The sequence below is a fragment of the Chinchilla lanigera genome, unplaced genomic scaffold (assembly GCF_000276665.1).
Source record: "Chinchilla lanigera isolate Chin_1 unplaced genomic scaffold, ChiLan1.0 scaffold00006, whole genome shotgun sequence".
Lineage (NCBI taxonomy): Eukaryota > Metazoa > Chordata > Mammalia > Rodentia > Chinchillidae > Chinchilla > Chinchilla lanigera.
Window position 1 is genome coordinate 25621675 of NW_004955407.1, and position 20843 is coordinate 25642517.

The following is a 20843-nucleotide window of genomic DNA, read 5'->3' on the forward strand; positions in this document are numbered from 1 at the left end:
TTTTTTTTTTTTTGGCTAAGTTAGATACTTTTCACTTGCACTAATAGAAAAAGAGAAATTAAATAAATTTGAATCAGCTTAAACATACAGTGTAGAGTAGTGGGCACATTGACATTGGAGCCCAAAGAACTGTATTATTTCTAACTGACTTTTAACTTCTTTCTGTGTCAGTTACCTTTAAAATGTTGTGAACATAAATAAATTAAAAAAATAAATAAAATGTAGTGAACACTTGACTAAATGATTTTCATTTTCCCTTGTTTTCTCTGAATAAGGATGTAAATATCAACTGACATTCTTGTCATTTATTTCAATAGGATTTTACCCATTGTAATGTTAAAATAATATATTATCTTTAAAGTATATTCACAGTCATGTTTTATGGGACTCTTCCAAGAAAGGTAATATTTCCATGTGTTAAAAAATAGTAGCCTAAATAGTAGTTTCTCCATGAGCTACATTACACATATGAGTAAGTACTAGAATTTTATGTTTTTGTATTACTATGAGTGTATATTTTAGCCCTCTTAATACAGTTATTCCATGTATTACAGAACTTTTGGCTTAGTTTTTTTTCAAACTCCAAATCATGTGCTGCTGTTTTTAAGATTTTGTTGTACAATAAATTGAAATGTTTTAATCAAATCTTTCCTTTCATTATATGCATAATAAATGGTGGCTATGGCAGGATATTGCTCTTAAAAAACTAGGGAATATAGTTGAGTGTAGCTAAGTTAAAATTTAAGTGTTTAAAGTTTTTTGTCTTAACTGTGAGATTAACAGTTTTTAGAAGGCAACTGGCATCTATTAATGTTAGTGTGAATCGTTCTTGTAGAAATGCTCACCTGGGTGGACAAGGTTATATGTATGAAGACATTTATTCATGGTTTTACCAGAACTGGAAACAACTCAAAATGCTCTAAAATCTGGAGATTCAAGAAATAAAATCCATATAGGTCAGAATTAAGATTGCCACTAAAAACTGGTAAGCTGGCCAGGCATATTGGTGTACACCTGTAATCTCACCACTGGAGACACTGAGGCAGGAGTATCATTATGAGTTCAACGCCAGCCTTGATTATATAGTTAGTTAGTTCAAGGCCAACCTGAACTACCTACTGAGACCCTGTCTCAAAAGAAAAAGGAATTGGTAAGCTAGAGTTTGTAAGTACAGATATGTTGAGTACAAAAAAAATACTTGCAGAACTCTTCTAAATTATCATATATAATCTGTATATTGGTCTTTGAAGTTAATATCATTTAATCACATTTTGAAATCTCAGTAGAAACTGAGATTTAAAGAGATCAATTTACCTAACTTCTAGCTACATTCACGTGTGCTGGAATTTGAACCCAGGCCAGTGTGACTGCAAATCTCTCTTCACTTATTTAACAGACATTGAAAGGTTCATGCTAGGCAGTGGGTTGCACCCATAATCCCAGCTCTTCAGGAAGTTGAAACAGGAGGACCATAAATTTAAGACCACCCAGGGCAATTGAGAAAGACCCTGTGTCAAAATAAAAAAAAGTACAAAGGGCTGTGATAGGAGCAGAAAAGGCAAGAAAATTTTAAAAAATTAAAAAAAAAAAAAAAGAAGAAGGAGAAGAAAGTTTATAGCAAATAACTCAATGCCCCTGAACTTTACCTGATTTTTCTCATAATGTAAAATAATGCAGAATCTGGTCTTAACCTCTTACTTGTCTTTCAGGTGTTCCATTTTGTTTTAGTTTTTTTCTTTTATTAGTACTTGATCTCTCTGTAATGAAAACATGGCCTGCAAAGAACCCAACCTGTTATAAGTTGTCAATATTTATTAGTTGGATAAATGAAGTATGTATAAGTCACAGTGTTATAGAATTGAAAGCTGTCCTTGCATCTGAGGACATTATGCATTCCTCCCTGTCATTCTTTGCCTCTTCAAAAAATAAGGGTGACAACCTTTGTTCTCCATGTCAGTGCAGACACACATTTGAAGTCAGAAAGCTTGCTGTTTCTGGTAGTGCTTTTTTGTATTTTCAGATGAGTGCTGACTTGAAAGCTGATGTAGTAATCATTGAATTGGTATTCTTTGAAAAATGTGACATGAAATTAAATGTCAGGGTTGAATTTTGTCCTTGTGCCATCTCTTAGTGAACGAGTATGTAGTAGCGGAGACCTTAGTTTCACAGTTCCACAGGCCATAACTTCTAGTGGATTAATACTTGTGTCTATTAGACAAGGAAAAAAAAAAAAGTATTATGAGAACTTTCAAAAAATTTCAGGCCAAGACTTCTACGTTAAAAGAGTACCACTGCCACATTTGACTTGTCTTACCAGGTTCCAGAAGTTTTCATGTCTGTCTTAAATTAGGTGTATAGTCACTTACTATTATGTGTTTTATATACAGAGTCTGCCAGAAAAATGTGTGTACATCAGGAAAAGAAAAGCTTGCATAAATATTTTAATACTGAATTCTTTAAGACATCAAGAGATTAATACAAGTTACCTTTGGCCTGTACAGTTATAGGAGGTGCTCAAAATGGTGGCATTAGCTTGTTATTTATTATTATAGGACAGACATTTATTAGTACAGTACAGTGAGTGAATTCTGAAGTGTGTATACATTGTGTTGGCAGACTCTGTATATGGCATTTTAAATATTAGAAAACATGTTTGTAGCTTGACTTCAGTAACAACTACATTCTTGGAAGTGAGAGAGCTTTGTACTTCAGCAATATGATATACAGATACACACCAGTGTACGTTATTCAGGATAATTACAGTGGGAGTTTGTTTTCAAACTAGTGACAGAAAGTATCTGGGAGTCAGAATTATTTTTTCTCCTCATTTGCCATTGTGTAAAATGCATTCACAGTGTGAAGATTTGAAGGAAGAAGAGCCCTAATGTTCACACAATACGGAATTATCACTAATGATATTCATAGCCAGATATAGTAATAAGATCATAAATCCTTTAATTTTATTAATTTTGTGATAAGCGACTTAGAGTGAACCCTGATCTTCAGTATGTGGCATTGGTTACAAGGGAGAAATGACCTGAATATACTAATAAATTTAGATAAATTGTTATCACTAATTAAATACCCTTCTTCAGGACAGATGATACCGTCTTTAAAAACATTTACAAAATAAATAATTGCTTTTTGGTGTGAAGAACCCAACCCATACTCTAGAGTTAGAGAAAATTGCCACTTAAAATCAATTTGGTAGTTTATGCCTTCTCAAATTAACTAACTCAGTAGTTAAAATAATTTCATTTTTGGCAAAGAATTAAAAGACATGACAGTTTAGATAATTAAATGTCATCTCATAATTTAGTTATGCACAAAAATTAAGTCATGTTTGATGCATCCACCTACATTAAACCAGAGGCAGGAGCCTTAACCTAATGATTCAGATAAAATTATATTACATTTTGCCCATGTTTAGCTGGATCCAGAAAGAAGTTTATTTGACCAAGGAGTAAAGACAGATGGAACTGTACAACTTAGTGTACAGGTAATTTCTTACCAAGGTAAGTTCCTTTCAGTGACTCTTTTTAAAAGCTTAGCTCATGTTTTTGTGAAACAGTAATTCAATTTTGTAAGTCGTACCATTTTAGATGTTTGTCTAAATGACTTGATGTGATACTGTAGCTAAATAATTATGGTTTTTGGTTTAGGTGTTGAGTATAACATACTCCACTTAACTTAATATTATATATTAATATATTGCAAATATGTTATATAATAGTAAATAGCAGAATCACAAAGCAGTCTAGAGAAACACATCTTGCTGGCTTCCTAAGAATGCCGCAGTCACACTGTAGAGCTAGACTGCTGAGAAAGCTGGTGTTCTGCCATGATCTGAGAAGCAACCTCTGGAAACCACCACTATAGCTGTCAACTAGCAATTCTCCTGCCTTTACAGTGAGGCACACTGGGCAAAAATGAATGTCACATTGCTACCTCTTAAATCATTTCCGAATAGAAAGCTTATACCAGAGACTTTGGAGCCTAATCACATACAGAACCCTAACTGCAAGGAAGTTCAGTGTCTAGTACAGAGAAGAATTTGCAGAGGACATATAGTGATCCAGTCAGTATGTCCATCGAGTATTTTACTGTTCTTGTGTAAGTGCTCAAGTCAGAAAATAACATTAGAAAGCCATTTTGATGGGTTGAATTTTAGTTTTTAAAAATGTAATTTGTTAAGATTTCTACCAAGTTTTTAAATAATTTAATCTTTGACATACTGTATTGCTCAAACTGTTCCCAGAGACCAGAATTTTCTTTGGACTTTGAATACCTGTATTTATCTGCTTCTGATCCTTAATTCCCCCAGGATTGATTGCTGTGGCAGATAGGAAAGAAATTCAATGTTTTTATCTTTAAAAGCCCAGTGACCTCTCAGTACAAGTTATATGAAGAGTTGACTTGAAGCTTTTTGAAATTCTGGTAGAGGGTTAGGGAACAGATGCTTGGAGAATATTGGTTTTTAATTCTCTTTGTCACGTGTATTTGAAAAGTAACTTCTCTTCATACTACTTTAGTACATTTTCTTGTACTGGTTTTCATGGGAGATTGAAATTGTTAGTTTTTCTTTCAGACTTTCTTTTATTAGATTTTGATACAGATTGTGACAGATTCAGTACTTTTGCTATTAAATAACAGTTTCTTAGAGCTGTTGTTCTCTTGTAAGTATCAGATTATTTTGTAATGGGGGCTAGTTTATTCTGTTTAAATAGTATATCTTAAATGTTTGCATTCTGGGTAATAGGCATTGAAGAGTTTCTATATTTTTTTTAATCTTAAAGATAAGTAGCTGCACATTTATATTCTCTCTAGATTTTATTTTTATTCTATGTTGATACTTTTATTGTGGTAGAAACTGCCTTTTTTTTCTAATGCTGTTTGTAGGTAGGGTTTTTATGTGTGTGTATATAATTGTAGAAAAGTTTCAAAAGTAGGTAAAAAATTCATAAATCTAGTATATTGCACATGCCTCTACAACAACTGAGAGGCTGATGCAGGAGGAGTGCATGTTTGAGGACAGGCTGGGCAACTTAATGAGGCCCTTTAAAAAATGAAAGTCCCCCTCCCCCTCCAAAAAAAGGCCCTGTGGATATAGCACAGTGCTAGAGCACTTCGCTTACATGCATGAAGGCCTGGATTCAGTCCCTGTATGTATGCATCTCTTTATATACATATCTGTATATCCTTCACCCAGATTCTTCAAATGTGAATTTTTAATGTATTTGCTTTTGTTATCATTCTTCTCCTACACAGTATTTTTTCCAACTTTTTAAGGACAAGTTGCAGGCATGATCCCTGTCTCTAAATATATCACCAGTATTTCTTTCAAAAAAGGATTATTTCTTATGAACACAGTACAGTTACCAAAATAAGGAAATTAACATTGACACATAATTGTTACAAAAGTTCTACCCACTGTATTTATTGTTATTGGCCTTTTAAATTTTCTAGATATAGTGCTAAGATATTTAATATGTAGTTTTTTCTCTACCATTTGGGAACATATAAACAAAATCTTATATTTTTAAGCTTGCATTTTCAGTTGAATTCATATATATGTGTGTGTGTGTATATATATATATATATTTTTTTTTTTTTTTAAATTTTTTTTTTTTAATTTACTGTGAAGGGATTGAGCCAAAGCTAAACATCCTGGAAATTGTGAAAACTGCAGAAACTGTTGAAGTAGTTATTGATCCAGATGCGCATCATGCTGAAGCAGAAGCACATCTTGTGGAAGAAGCTCAAGTGATAACTCTTGATGGTACAAAACACATCACAACCATTTCAGATGAAACCTCAGAGCAAGTGACTAGATGGGCTGCCGCACTGGAAGGTTATAGGAAAGAACAAGAACGCCTTGGGATACCCTATGGTAATAAAATACAATTATTTATTAGGTAGAATAACAAGAATTAAGTTTAGCATAGGAAGCACTAGAGAGAATTAAATTATAATATTTTAAATGTAGAATTTTTAGGAAGAATGTTTATCTCTTCTTTTAAACTATGGCACACTTAAGCACATGTGATGAATAAATACCGTCGTAGGTGCTGGGAATATAAAGAAGTAGGAAACAAAACTTCTACCTTAGTGTTTTCACAGTGTGTTAAAGAGGAAGAAGATAGATGAAAAGTGGTAACTTGTCATAAAGGTAACATTTAAGATGACAATAATTTATGGAAATGAAACATGCTGTTAGAATTTCAGAGAAATCAGAGAAATCATAGTGGCCTGAGAGATATCGGAGAAGAGTTTATTACAGAGGAAAAACTATTATGCAGAGGACATTGCAGACAGATGCAAAGTGTAAAGCTGGAAGGTTGCATGAGTTATGAGAATGCTGAGTGGATGGGGAGTCATTCTGTAGCTGTATAGAACTGCTTTTGATCAGTGGAACTGACTGAAAAATAGATGACAGTGATAGGTGCTTTCATTTGGAGCAGCAGGTAGCGGGTGGGTAGAGCGAAAACGAGCTTATTATTGCGCTTTATACAGTCGTGATAATCTCTAGGTTAGCCTAAATGGAGTGATTCCTTTGAGAGTAGTACGCTTAATTTTAAAACATTTGAGATTTATGCAAGTATAGGAAGACATTTTAAAACTCATCTTAAACTGACTTTCTTTAAAACTGACTTTCTTTGTCATGGTATTCTTAACCCAGTAGGAAGTTTTAGAGATGATTAATATTTTCCTAGGAAACTATTGTTGAAGGTTTCTATTTCTGTACCAAGTATACTTCTTTGGTTTATTTCCTAATTGAACAGCATTGACTGAGTAAAATTCAAAATATTTTTCTTATCTCTTATTAAATAATACTACTGAAGTCCGGGCATGGTGGCACATGTCTGTAATCCCAGCACTTGGGAGGCTGAGGCAGGAGGATTGTTGAGTTTGAGACCAGCCTGGGCTACAAAGTGAGCTCAAGGCCAGGCTGCAGTGCATAGTGAGACCCTATCTTAAAAGGGGTGGGGGAGACTATTGAAAAGATAGACATGCTGAGATTGTGTTCTAGTTCATTTAAAAAACCATTCATTTTTTGACTTTTAGAATTGTCAAATACTAACGTTTCAAAGTACTTTATATTCATACAAAAAATAAACTATTACAGATATCCTTGATTTATATGTTAACTAGTTCTCCAGTTTTCGCTTGCACCCCTGGGGAAGCTCTGGCATTTATTGTGTATCTCTTAAATTCAAAGAGAGAAAAAGTCTTAGAAAAAATCAGCAGTTCTCCTAACAGCTGACATGACTGCAGTCCTCTGTTCTCTGGGCACAACTGTGTTTTGCTTTATTGATTTTAGTCACTCTTGACTTCATTTTATAGTAGTCTCCCATAAACTACTTGAAATTTCCTATCCGTTTCTGTCACTTTATTCAGGTTTCTATGATTTTATACTTTTAGATTCTTTCGGTCATTTTACTTTTAGATCCTTTCAGTCATTTTACTAGGATTTTAGAGAAAAGAGGCAAAACATGCCTAACAAATTTGGTATGTTAAATCAGAAGTCCTGATATTTGAGAAAACAAATCAGACTAATGTTTTACCCTGTTTCTTGATCTTGATAGTTTTTTGTTCATTTTAATATAAAACTTCGTTTTGTTTCTTTTTTCTTCGTGGTACTGGGGACTAAACCAAGGCTTGTGCACTGAGCTAAACTCCCCCAACTCCGTGTCCCCGCCCCCACCCCACCCCTCACCCCCGTACCTTTTTTTTCTTGGGACAGGATCTCACAGTTGCCCAGGCTGGGACTGAACTTGCAGTCCTCTTGCTTCTGCCTCCCACAGTGCTGGAATCACAAGTGTATGCCACCATGGCTAGCGTTTGGTGGACTTTTAAGAGGTATAGTTCAGGGTAGCTTTTCAAATTTAACAGAACCTCTTCCTGTTTTGAAGAAGTACTGCATTCTGCAATAAGACAGCTTAACTTTCCTTATATGTGTGTACCTCTTCTGGAAGTAATCCTTGGGTGAATTTGAAAAGCTCTCAAGAGTTATACTTCTGTGGCCCCTTAAACCTTACCATGGGCCCTTATAATTAGGGCTACTGTTGAATTGTTACTGTTGAAACTATTTTTTAGCCATGGCTTGCTACTGCGCTTGTTGTACTCTCTCACCTCCCTCCCACCCTCGCAGTGGTGGCGATTGAACCAAGGGCCTCACACTTGCTAGATAAGCGTTGCGTTACTGAGGTACATCTCCAGCACTGTTTATTTTATTTTGTTGGTTGATGGGTTGGTTTTTTGGGACAGAATTTCGCTATGTAGTTCAGTCTGGCTTTGAATTCACTATGTAATCTAGGTTAGCTTCAAATTCATGGTGATCCTCCTACTACCTCAGCCTTCCAAGTGCTGGGATTACAGGTGTGCATCACCACACCCAGCTTGTTTATTTTGAGGCAGGATCTCACTAAATTGCCCAGGCTGGCCTCAAATTTTGTAACCTTCCCACCTCTCTCGCAGAATAGCTGAAATCATAAGATTATAAGCATGTGCTACTGTGCCCAGGTTTAACAGATACTTATTGACCATGTTCAGACTTTCCAACACTTGCTTTCTCTTTTTTCTTTTCTTTGCGGGAGTGCTTTGTCTTCACCCCTGTGTATTGTAGAGTCCTTGAGGTATCTTATCGCTTCATTCATTGTAAACATGCACAGGTTTTCTTGTTTTGCCCTCTAGTTGCTTCTTCTGTTTTTCTGTGTGCATTCAGAGAAATTAAGCTTTACTACCATCGGAAAATCTTTCTCTGCTTTGTGGCAGTATTTAAAAAAGAAAATTCTGTGGCTATCAATTCTATATTTGTATGTTTCACTCACTTTTCACTATAAATTGGCTTTTGATAAATAGTTAAATACTATTTTCCTACTTTCTTATGCAATTCTATATTCGTATGTATCATTCACTTCACTATAAATTGGCTTTAGTAAGTAGCTAAATACTATTTTTCCACTTACTTTTTCTTATTGAGTGACATTTATTGGGTATATAATCCATATTAGTTTGATAAATCATCTTCTAAAGCATTTAATTCAGCTCAAATTAGACTTCTGCAAGTAAGTCCCAGAAAAAGTGATATAATATGTATATATTGGCCATCGTTTTCATTTGTGAATTCAATTAAGTACTAAAAAATGATAGAGAAAATAAAATTATTTGAATAAAAATACTTTTTATGGATTTAACAGATGTGTACAAGGCACTGTGGTAGGCTCTAAAGTTTACAAACATAATCCATGTATTCGAGACTTTAATGTCTTGTTAAAATTCCAGACTGTAGAACCAAGTGACTCCATCATAAATTTAGATCGAGAGGTTGAAAAAGAGCTGAGGAGAAAATACAGCATAAAAATCTTTCCTACTTCTTAATGAGTTTACTTAATTTGGTGAAATATTCTATCTCAGTTTTGTTTGTGTATGTATATTGACAAGTTAACTATAAATATCTAAAATGGAACTAGGCTAAAGATACTATTTTTCTTTCTAGATCCCATACAGTGGTCCACAGACCAAGTCCTGCATTGGGTGGTTTGGGTAATGAAGGAGTTCAGCATGACTGATATAGACCTCACCACCCTCAACATTTCGGGAAGAGAATTATGTAGTCTCAACCAAGAAGATTTCTTTCAAAGAGTACCACGGGGAGAAATTCTCTGGAGTCATCTGGAGCTTCTTCGAAAATGTATAAAAAATTAGTTATCTGTTTATCTTATAACTTAAGCTTAACTTATTTCTTTATAATGTGTTTTTATCTTAATTGTGCATTGATAATAAGCAGTTAGGTAATAGTGTAAGGCAGTGCTGAGGTCTCTATGTGTTCATATTTAATCCCCATAATAATGCCACATTTTACTACTTTATTTTCAATAGAAAAGCGAGTTTGTGATAGCCCCAAAAGGTGACCCTAACCCAGGCTTACACTAGAATCCAGATTCCTAAATCAGAGCCTGTGCCCTACTCTAGTTTCATCAGTCCATTCTTCAGTTTGCTGTTCATCTTCTAGAAATTTAAGGCTGACTGTTGGCAGGTGGCTTCCCTTCCATTCTCTTAATAAGATAAATGTTTTTAAATTTTTTTACTGTTAAGAGTCTGGAGAGAGGGAGAGAGGAAAAATCTTAAGTCTACAGTGTAGCTTCTGAATTGGAACCACTGGTTATAAGTGTTTCTGCTTATAACTTACATGCCATGGCTGTTACGATTATGTAGAAAAATTAGAAACTGTTTGGCTGCCCAAAAAACAAGTTCAAATAAATATAAATTATTTTGCTAAAATTTTAATCCATTCTATAATTCAGTGACTTTAAATTAAGACACGGACACCTGTTAAGACATTTTAGCGGCAGCCCATTTCCTCACACTGTTTTGTGTATCAGAGATGCAAGCCAGATGTACAGGGCTTTTTTTTTGTAAGTAAGGTAAACTCTGACATTTGTTTTTTTTTTTTTTTTTTTATTTTTGGTTTTTTGGTTTTTCTCCGGTACCGGGAACTGAACTCACGACCTTGCGCTTGCCAGGCAGGCGCTTTTGCCGCTGAGCTAAATCCCCAGCCCCAACTCTGACATTTGTAACACTGATGGGGAAAAACAGAATGGTTAGTAGTTGTTCTACTACATCTCTAATAAGAGCTGTGGTGGAGAGGCCTTCCACAGTGATGTAACGCTGAGCATTCCCATCCAGAGAACCTTCTCTGCTGTCGAACAGAAAACGAGCTCTGGACGGTCTTCACTGTTTAGCCGTAGTTTTACTCTTGTCTTAATTCATTTAGATACTTTTATAAAAGTATCAATTACACTGAAAGTTTGATTATATTCATTGCATTTACAGGGTTTATTTCCAGTTAATTCTTTTAGATAAATAAGTTCAGTTTCTTGAACTGTTGAAGGTTTGTCATTGGTTTTAAATTTTTTTGGCGGAGCTCTTCAAATGAATAAGGTAAATTCTGAATTGTTCCAGTTTCTTGCATCATATCATGTTTATTGAAAGATTTCTTTTAGGAATTCTCAAGAATATAAGGATTGTGCTTGTTTTCCCAAATTTATTTCCAGTTTTCCCCAGGTCAACTCCTCGTTGTGGTTGTCTCTTTCTCGTTCTGGTGCTTTTCATACTCTAAAGTTTCCTAGTACAGAAGAGCAAAAGTCTTGTATACTTTCCCATTTCTGTGCAGTAGAATGGGGTCTTCCTCAGAAACACTCTGTTCTGGAATTGTTGCTTTGTTTTCAGCAAAGCCCCGTAGTCTGCAGAAGGGTCTAACACAGTTTCTTACTTGTTCAGCCATGGTCCTTTATTCTGGCAAGAAATCCCATCTGTTTTAGAAATCTCATGCTTAGTTCAAAATTATAGAATTGTCAGGATAATGAGTAAGACTGTTTCTGGCAGATTTTCCTTGACCTATAGATCTCACTTTTCAGAACAGGGTCCTTTGAGCAGTCCCATACCCTAGTCCCTTTTGTAAAAAGAAATCTGCAGAATAATTCCGAAAAGCACTGATTCCTGAGCCAGAACTGTTAGTGACCCAGCTTGTTACCTGTTCATCCTCAGTTATGAATCGAGGAGAAGCAGTACAGGAGAGGTAGAGCTTGTGCTGCGGATATGTATGATCAGTTACTTAGCAGACCACCACCTGCCTGCAGTTACCCATATGTTGAAACCTCATCTAAACCCACAACACACTATACTTGAGGAGGATAATTGAGACTCTTTCAGTACTGCGATTCTGCAGCATGTGTCTTGGTACAAATACCTGTCTCCTCCTGTCCACAAAGGCAGAGCTCAGTTTATTAAGGGTGTTCCTTAGGGAAAAGAATTGCTTCATACCTTAGTGGCTAACATTTCTTCATAAAATGACTTGACATTCCCCAGCTTTGGCTTTAAAGACTCTGCTTCCCTTGTGCCTAGCCAAGAGGACAAGGCTTCTGTGGGAATTTGGTGTTTAGAGAACCTGTGTGTTCTTGGTCTAAGGCATTCAGAACTTCCCTTTTTGTGTTCTGCCTGCTGTCTTGGGAGTTTCCAAAAAACAGACTAAACTGAAGTTTGAGAAAAGGCTTCAAAGCTGATTTTCTGGGTTGGCCATTCCTGGGCTGTGTGATAGTTATTTTGTCTTTTGCCTCATTTGCACTAGGGTACCTCCATTCATGTAATTACAGTTGGAAAAATTTCAGTTTAATTAGCACTTTTCCTCCTTAAAATACTTTCACAAAAATCTGGGAAAATCTGTCACAAACATAAGACATAGAATGTTCTTCAAGAGAAGTAACAGTTCTGGGTGAGAATGCTAGAAGTAGAAATCTGCATAAAAAAATAACATGTTTCGTTTACTGAAAAGTTACTTTTGCACCATGTTTCTTAAAATTTTCCTTTGGGCCAGGTGTGGTGATGCATGCCTGTAATCCCAGCACTTGGAAGGCTGAGGAAAGAGGATCCTTGTGCATTTGAGGCCAGTCTGGGCTACAAAGTGAGCTGAAGGCCAACCTGAGCTGTATAGGGAGAGCCTGTCTTAAAAAGGCAAAAAAAAAAAAAAGTTCCTTTAATCCTCACAGTAATTTACCAAAGTTACAGTGAGAGCTAAAATCTGAACCCAGATCTGTCTGAAGCTACACCCATACCATTGTTTTATGCCCCCAAAACTCGATTGTCCCAAAGAAAACTTCCATCTGCTATGTAGGATTCGGATCTCTTCTTTACCCCCCAACATTTTATAGGTGAATGTCTGGAACTGGGTCCTGGCATCACAACCTTAGTAGCGTCTTCTTGGATTTCCAGGACATACTTAGAACCCAGAATTATTACTGATAAGTTCACTTTTGAGAGAAGCATAGTTTATGATGGGTACTAAATGGATTGAAATAATAGAGACTGAGATGTGCAATTATTGCTGGTCGGGTAAAGAGAAGTGTATTTGAGCTAAGAATAGGAAAAGACTTAAAACAGATGGTTGTTCTATAAAGGGTTACATTAGAACCTACTATAATGTAACTCACAGATTTAGACACGGATATTTCAAAGCCCATGTTCTATGAATAAGTTTTGTGACAGTTAAGAATTTTCCATCTTTCACTCTTCTTAAAGATATAATATTTGCCATAAAGAGTATCCATCAGGTATGTTTGAGTATTTCTTTTAGTGAATTGCAGTTGTTTAGTAATTTGCTTTTTGTTTGAGTTATTGGTTTTGGTTTGATTATGAATTACCTTTTTAAGGATCATGTTTATTAAGTTGAGGTTTACTGGGTTGTGATTTTTATATCTGGTTTTAAGTGAAAACAAAAATTTTTTTGTGTGTTCTTCAGATGTGTTGGCAAGCCAAGAACAACAGATGAATGAGATAGTTACAATCGATCAACGTGAGTGTTCATGGTCATATTTGCCCATTTATCAATAAGAAATGTTTTCTTCTTTTGATACTATTAAATATTAAAAACTTTTTTAAATAGTATGATTTTAGATATACAGAGAGATAAAGTATAACTAACAGCTGTGTACACCATAAAAAATAAACTCTACCTATGAGATTTACCTAGTATAGATCTCATTTTTCTTTCTCTGTCCGCAACATGATGTTTGTTATTCTCTCCATGTTTTGTATTTCTACCAACTATGTATCCATAATCATTTATGACATTGTTCTGCACCAGGTGTAAAGGTTTGGGTAAAATTATACTATATTGTGCATTTCTTTTTATAAGTTACTTTTTTTGTTCAGCATTTGTGAGACTTATTTATTAAGACTTACAGCTTATAATAGACTTATAAATTAAGACTTACAGCTTAATTTTATTCATTTTTACTGGTAAATAGTATTTTTTAAAATGCTGTGAACATCATTCAGTGAGTATTTATACACTAACATCACGAGGTTTCTGCACTCTCAATATCAGTACGTAGTGCCAAAAATTTTTCTTAAAATGGTTGTATGAGTTCCTATTCTCATTAGCAATGCAGCATGAGTTCTTACTTACCCACCTTTCTTCTAACAATTCTTTGTTTAATGTTTATGCAGTACTAAGATACCATTTTTAAAACAGGAAAACTCTCATTCACTAAGATTCAGACATGAATCATAGGTGTATTAGCAATATAGGATATTGCACTGCAAATACCATAACTTTATAAAGAAGTCCTTTCTTAATATAGAGAAACATCAGTGTTAGTTGATGGCATTTAATGTCTTTCAAGATGTTTTTTTCACTGCTTCTACTGAAAGAAGAAAACATACCCCTTGTCTTATCTTCTAGCTGTGCAAATTATTCCGGCATCAGTGCAGTCTGCTACACCAACTACCATTAAAGTTATAAATAGTAGTGCAAAGGCAGCTAAAGTACAAAGAGCTCCAAGGATTTCAGGAGAAGATAGAAGCTCACCTGGGAACAGAACAGGTATTTTTGCATTAACTGGTACTGTACTTAAAAAGTTTGTCAAATTAGGTATATGTTATTTTATTTCTGTACGGCAAATGTGAATGTGGACTGTTCCTCTGTCATTATTTAAACAAGATTTATGAAAATAAAAGTTAGTCTTTGCCACGGCTGAGATTTTAACCAAAGGATCTGTGTGTTGCCTTTGTCCTGTGTTGTCCTCTCTGTGGCCAAAATTTGTCCCTTTTGTTAATTTAGGAAATAATGGCCAAATCCAACTATGGCAGTTTTTGTTAGAACTTCTTACTGACAAGGATGCTCGAGACTGTATCTCTTGGGTTGGTGATGAAGGCGAGTTTAAGCTAAACCAGCCTGAACTGGTTGCACAAAAATGGGGACAACGCAAAAATAAGCCTACAATGAACTATGAGAAACTCAGTCGTGCATTAAGGTAAGGATTTGTTTTTTTTTTTTTTCTGATAGCAGCTTTTCAGCTTTTTCTTTGACAGCAGCTTTCTACACAGTAACTTCTTATTCTAGGTATAATCATTGTTATGTAAAAGTACTAAAATACTCAGCTTGTTCCTAGATGTGGTCTTCATATATTAAAAACATAAAATTTTATACATATGTATTAAAAGTTTTCTTAAAAGATCTTATTAATAATTTTGAGTCAGTAAGTTTTTTAAAAAGATTGTTGTAAGATTATTTGCCTTTACCAACATGTTTGATCTTTGAGATTTTTATCATTTGCATATCAGATAAATATGCTCTCATTTAGCTGGGTGTGGTGTTGCATGCCTGTAATCCCAACATTTAGGAGGCTGAGGTAGGAAGATTGCCACAAGTTTGAGGCCAGCCTAGACTACATAGCAAGACCCTGCCTCAAATACCTACACACACCAAAAAAAAGCACATGGAAAAGAACTACTTTTGCATTGACGGTGCTGGAGTCAATGTGTATCTTGAAGGCTGAGGAAGGGGTTGAAAGTTGACCACTTCCTCATACTGTGTCAAAAATCAGTTCTGTGAGCTTCTAGCTCCAACTGCTAAAAAATCAAATAGTAAAACATCTAGAGACTCAGGCAATGGGGAAATACACTTAAACAAAATTGAAAGGACTAATCCTAAAGGAAATGGTCAATAAATTTGACCACATTTAAATCCAGAACTTCTGGCCATCAAAAGCTGTCATTAAAAGAGTAAAAAGCAAGCCACACATACCTGACAAAAATTGTATTGGCAATATCTGAAGACTTCTGTAATCAGTAGGAAATTTCTTTTAAATGTGTAGGAGACTTACTCAGACACTACAGGTTTCGGGTAAGAGGATATCCAGATGGCTAATAAATAGGTAAAGGTGCACAGTCTCATTAGTAATCAGGGAAGTGCTGTTTGAAACTGTATGTCCCAGAAGTGCAACATGAAAACGATTGCCAGTACCAGGTGTTAGCCAGGCTGTGGAGCAGTGGGAATGCTTCCATGCTTTGGGTGGGAGTGTGTAACCTGTAATCCAGCAGTTGCTTTTCTAAGCAGATACCAAACAGAAATATCCATGAATGGCCACACACATAGGAGCTTGTTTATGACGTCCAAAAATGAGAAACCTTCCAAATACCTGTCAGCAGTGCAGGGAATAAATTAGTTATAGTATATTTAGACAGTAAAATACCGTGCATCCACAAAAATGAACTGCTATAAACAGTGATGTAGAAGGGACGGGATTCAAAAGATTACATAGTGTATCAATACATTTATTTAATGAAGCTTTAAAAACAGGGATGGTAGATTACAGCATTTGAAGATGCATATTTGGTTGATAAATATAGAGCAAAACAGTGAAATTACTATCATGAAGCAGGCTTGTGTTCACCTATTATAGCAGGAGAAGAGAATGGTTGAGGGAATTGTAGGTGCTGCTGTGTTCTCTTTAAATGGGTGAATGTTTGCTGTGTAATAAACCACTGAGTTAACATTCCTACCTTTTCAGAATGTTGTGATATATTTCATAATTTAAAAGATGTAAAAAAATTCAAGTTAAAAAAAAATAAAGGGAAATCATATCCATGAAAATACAAGTACTGTGTACCTTTCTTTTTTATTCTGTTTTTGCAGGGCTGGGTTGGGTTGGTTTGGTTTTGTACTGGGGATTGAATATTGAACGTAGTGTGCCTTGTCATGACCCACATTTCAAGCCTTTTTTATTGTAAGAGAGGGTCTCACTAAGTTGCCCAGGCTGACCTTGAATTTATAATCTCCCTGCTGCCGGTTTAATGTGTGCAACACCACACCCAGCTTGCTTTCTTTGTTTTAGGGACAGACTAGATGAAGTGAATGCTACTATATATATGTATATTCTCTGATGTATCTACTAGATTGAAGAAAAGGGATATTAAGTAAAATTAAAATATAGGGCTGGGGATTTAGCTCAGCGGCAAAAGCGCCTGCCTGGCAAGCGCAAGGTCGTGAGTTCGGTTCCTGGTACCAGAGAAAAACCAAAAAAAAATATATATATATATATGTGTATTCCTTTACCTCTTTCTGAGAACTATCCCATTTTCCTCCCGGGAAGGTAAAACTATTTTTCCTTCTGTATTGTCCTTTTTTCCCTAATGACTTATTTATTAAATCCTTGTACGTTTATATAGAAATTTTCTTAAGAAATTGAACTGCCCCCAGTGTTTGAATGACAATCAATTAGTTTGTGGGCTGAGATTCAAATTCTATATCAACATAATCCACACAGAACACAAGACTGCCCAGTGTGTTAAGTGTCTTTTACTGGAAAATCAGACATAACTCTTGTAATTTGCTGTTCTGGAAGAGGACATAATTTCCTTTCTATAGGTCAGTCTTCATTAATGGACACTTAATTAAGCTGAGTGAAATTCCGAATGAAATCTTGGTAAATGTGGTAGTTTACATAGAGGTACTTTTGCAAATAATCATTACTTAATAGCAGTTCTTTCAGTGGACAGTGTGATACTGAAATAAGTACTTCACCATCTGCCAGCCTAGAAAAGGGCTTGACCTAACGTTTTCTCCCATATTCGAACTATCGGTGCATAGTGATAAATCAGGTCTGTTTTCCAAAGTTAACCCAACTGTTCCTCCATAGAGAGCAGCGGTTATAGAGTAGAATGATAAAGATGAAGGCATATGAACAGGATTTTATACAAGACAGAAAAGAAGTGGACATCTCAGTCATCTATAGAACGTGCATATTAAGTATTTTTATTATCTGAATTATTTAACATAGCTTATATTTTATAGAGGGCTAAGGAGTAAAAGCTTAGAGGAAAGGTGATTTTCCTGTGGCCCCAAAGGTAAGAAGCCTAAGTGCTAGGTTTTGAGTCTTGACTGGCTGAGCCAAAAATCCCTGTTAGATTCTGTGCCACTCGGAAGATTTCTGTTTTGTCTTACTAGTTTTGTTTTTAAGTCACTGTTTTATTATAATTGTTGAGAATCTTCCTTTGAATCTTAAGTAATATGATTTTGATGTACTTTGCATTGAAATTTAGTAAATAATGCTTTAGAGTTTCTTGTGGCACCATTAAATACTCAGGTAATCTCTGTAAGCTTGTTAACTGCTGCTGTGGCGGGTCTAGTACTAGGCTTTTGCTTCTGGAATAGTCTGAAATGTAAATCCAAAGTCTTCATTTGTTTGTATACCTCTGATGTATTTTTTTTATTTTTAAAGGTATTACTATGATGGGGACATGATTTGTAAAGTTCAAGGCAAGAGATTTGTGTACAAGTTTGTCTGTGACTTGAAAACTCTTATTGGGTACAGTGCTGCAGAATTGAACCGCTTGGTCACAGAATGTGAACAGAAGAAACTTGCAAAGATGCAGCTGCATGGAATTGCCCAGCCAGTCACAGCAGTCGCCCTGGCCACTGCTTCGCTACAAACCGAAAAGGATAATTGAGGTCCAGGGGCTTGTGGGGATCTAAGGTCTTTCTTAAATATTAGAGCAAGCATTGCTCTTAACCTTTGTTACTGAATTTGAATCTTCTTTTATTTCTAGACTGTACAATCTGATGCATGATTTTTTATAAATATTTCATACTCTTGTGAATTTGGATCTTTTTACTTTGAGCATATATTTTAGCATATGTGTATCTTAAAGGGTCACCACAATGTCTGCAGTGTGGAAGCGGCTTCATTGTGGGATAGTTAAACAGTCAGGAAAGCTAAACTGGTCAGTATTAATGTCTAGCCCTACCAAAAACAGCCAGTAGCATCTGAAGGTGAAAGATAAATGAAGTATCCCGGGAAACAGTCTGGCTTAGCTATTTTTAAAATGTAACTGTTTCCCTTTTCTGCTGCTTTAGATGTTGCTTTACATAGAACCAGAAAATGGAATTTCTCAGCTAAAGCATGTGTGCCTGTTGCATCTAATCAAGCAGAGCTAAAATGTTCATCTCAAATAAATTTATAATACTAATAAACTACTAAACTAAGAGTATCAGGTTACTAAGGTAATTTATATATTTGAAAATAAAGGACAGTAAAAAGTTGACTAGCAAAGGAGCAGTGCTAAAGAGCTATATCCAGGTTTAAATCTGGCTTAACTCAAGCCAGTGCTAAGGGTTGTCTATAGATTATTCATTATGTCAGGCCAAGGATTTAAATTATTTTGAGAGGCATTTAATTCAAATAAACCAACTATTACAAAAATTCTAAAATGATCTCTGTTTTTCGTGTCAGAGATTTAAAAAAATTGAAAAGTTTACCTCAGCCATAAAATAAAAGTTTTTTGACTTGGTATGACTTCCTTTTTTTTTTTTTTACATTAGTCTATGGTGCCTGTTTATTGTGCAAAACAACTTATATATCCTTGTGTTTCTGATGAAATGACTTTAAATCAGACAGCAGTACTTTCAAGATGTTAGTAAATTACTCGCAAATAAGTATAAAAGGAAAAATTTGACCTTTTTAGGCAGTCTACTCTTTAAAATAAAACTTCCTGCTTATTTTTCCTTTTGAATATTATATATGTATGTATATACAGATACATACATGTCCAGTTGATTACTTTATACATACACATTATGTATAAAGACCTATATTCAAAGGGGTATTAAATAATTTATTTTAAAAATCTTTAAAATTAAGTAATTCTTATATGAAATTCCTTACTAAGAGCTAACCCTAAGTAGACATGGCTACAGAGTATATCCTTTTCTTTTCATTGTGTGTTTCAAGGTGTTATGCATGAATCATGATACGAGACTGGCAAATGGCTCTTCTAAGCAGAAGGTTGTTTCTCAAGTGCTACCTTCCCTGCGCATCTTCGCCTTCCTCATTTCCTTTAAATTCATCCCCCAAAACTGGTTTATGAGAGCTCAGCTGTATAGGAGCTTAGTTAATGCTGTTGACTAGGAGGAAACAACCATGGTGTACAGGCCAGGTGGTGCTACCAAAATATTAAGTAGGGATTTGGAATGAGTTCGAGGAGGCAGGCATGCTAAGGACAAGGAGGAAGGCGCTCTGATCTCCTTTCTGGTAACTTAAGTCACAATTTTAAATGCTGTGCTAAAGGATTATAGCATGTATTGTTAGTTCATTTGTACTATATTAAGTTCTTTAATATTCTGCCGTACATACCTAAAAAGAATAACGTTTATATCTTTTGTTTTTACTTTTTTATAAACAGACAGTAGACTGACAAATTACTAGTACAGTTTGGACACTGATTTTAAGAATATCTGAGTAGAATGACAATATGAAATAATATATTTTAGAAGTCCTAACTGCAGATAACAAATAGGAATCGATAACTAAGGTTTTGTGCCATCTTCTGACAGCCTGGGAAGTTCACCTAAATAAAGTTTATTTTAAAAATACACTGTTCTGGTTTATCAGAAGCTCAAGAATCTTGACTTTTCTTATATGTTAAAAGTTTTAGCCAAGAAGACAGATTTTATGTGTCTTTTATATGTGTATATGTTTTTAAGGCAGGCAAACCCATATTTCTTTTAGATTCCTAACAATCAAAAATTTTTTTTCTGTTTTAAGCATTCCCCATGTTTTTTTAAAAAGCTACATTTTATGTTTTCTTCCTTGTATATTTTTTATTTTATTCTCCATAATTTGAACAAACAGTTCTCATACGTGGTCAGATGCTGCATCTTTTTCTCCACGCCTTTCACCATCATTCTGTGCGCTGTAACACAGGTCATGGGACTCATTTCTCCACTTGGCTCAATAGGATTTCATTAGTTTGTCTCAGTTTATATATAAAAATTTCTGTTACTCCGATTGAGGAAATGGTTTGCTAGGTAGTCTTTTCTACTATTGAAAAGTAACCTGTGTTATGAAAGAAAATCTAATTCATGCTATTCAGTTGCTATTTTGTGAATTTTTCATGAAAGAATGTAGAATATATTTAAAGGAAAACAAAATTACTGATCTTTTTGTACCTTAGAGGTAGGAGAACAATGAAATAACTTTGATTTTAAAACTTTTTCCATCTGA

At 35.0% G+C, this 20843-nt stretch overlaps 1 protein-coding gene across 3 annotated transcripts in view; it reads left to right on the top strand.

The window, feature by feature from the left end:
- Gabpa (GA binding protein transcription factor, alpha subunit 60kDa) overlaps positions 1 to 20212 on the top strand; it is a 32047-nt gene extending 11835 nt beyond the window's left edge. For all 3 annotated transcript variants that reach the window (XM_005375587.2, XM_013503896.1, XM_013503907.1), the window contains exons 4-10: positions 3431 to 3515; positions 5645 to 5890; positions 9500 to 9694; positions 13298 to 13351; positions 14243 to 14383; positions 14621 to 14813; positions 18063 to 20212. In XM_005375587.2, coding sequence (XP_005375644.2) covers positions 3431 to 3515; positions 5645 to 5890; positions 9500 to 9694; positions 13298 to 13351; positions 14243 to 14383; positions 14621 to 14813; positions 18063 to 18291 — 1143 coding nt within the window. In that variant the 3' untranslated portion in view covers positions 18292 to 20212. The remainder of the gene's footprint in view (positions 1 to 3430; positions 3516 to 5644; positions 5891 to 9499; positions 9695 to 13297; positions 13352 to 14242; positions 14384 to 14620; positions 14814 to 18062) is intronic.
- The last annotated feature ends 631 nt before the right edge of the window (positions 20213 to 20843 follow it).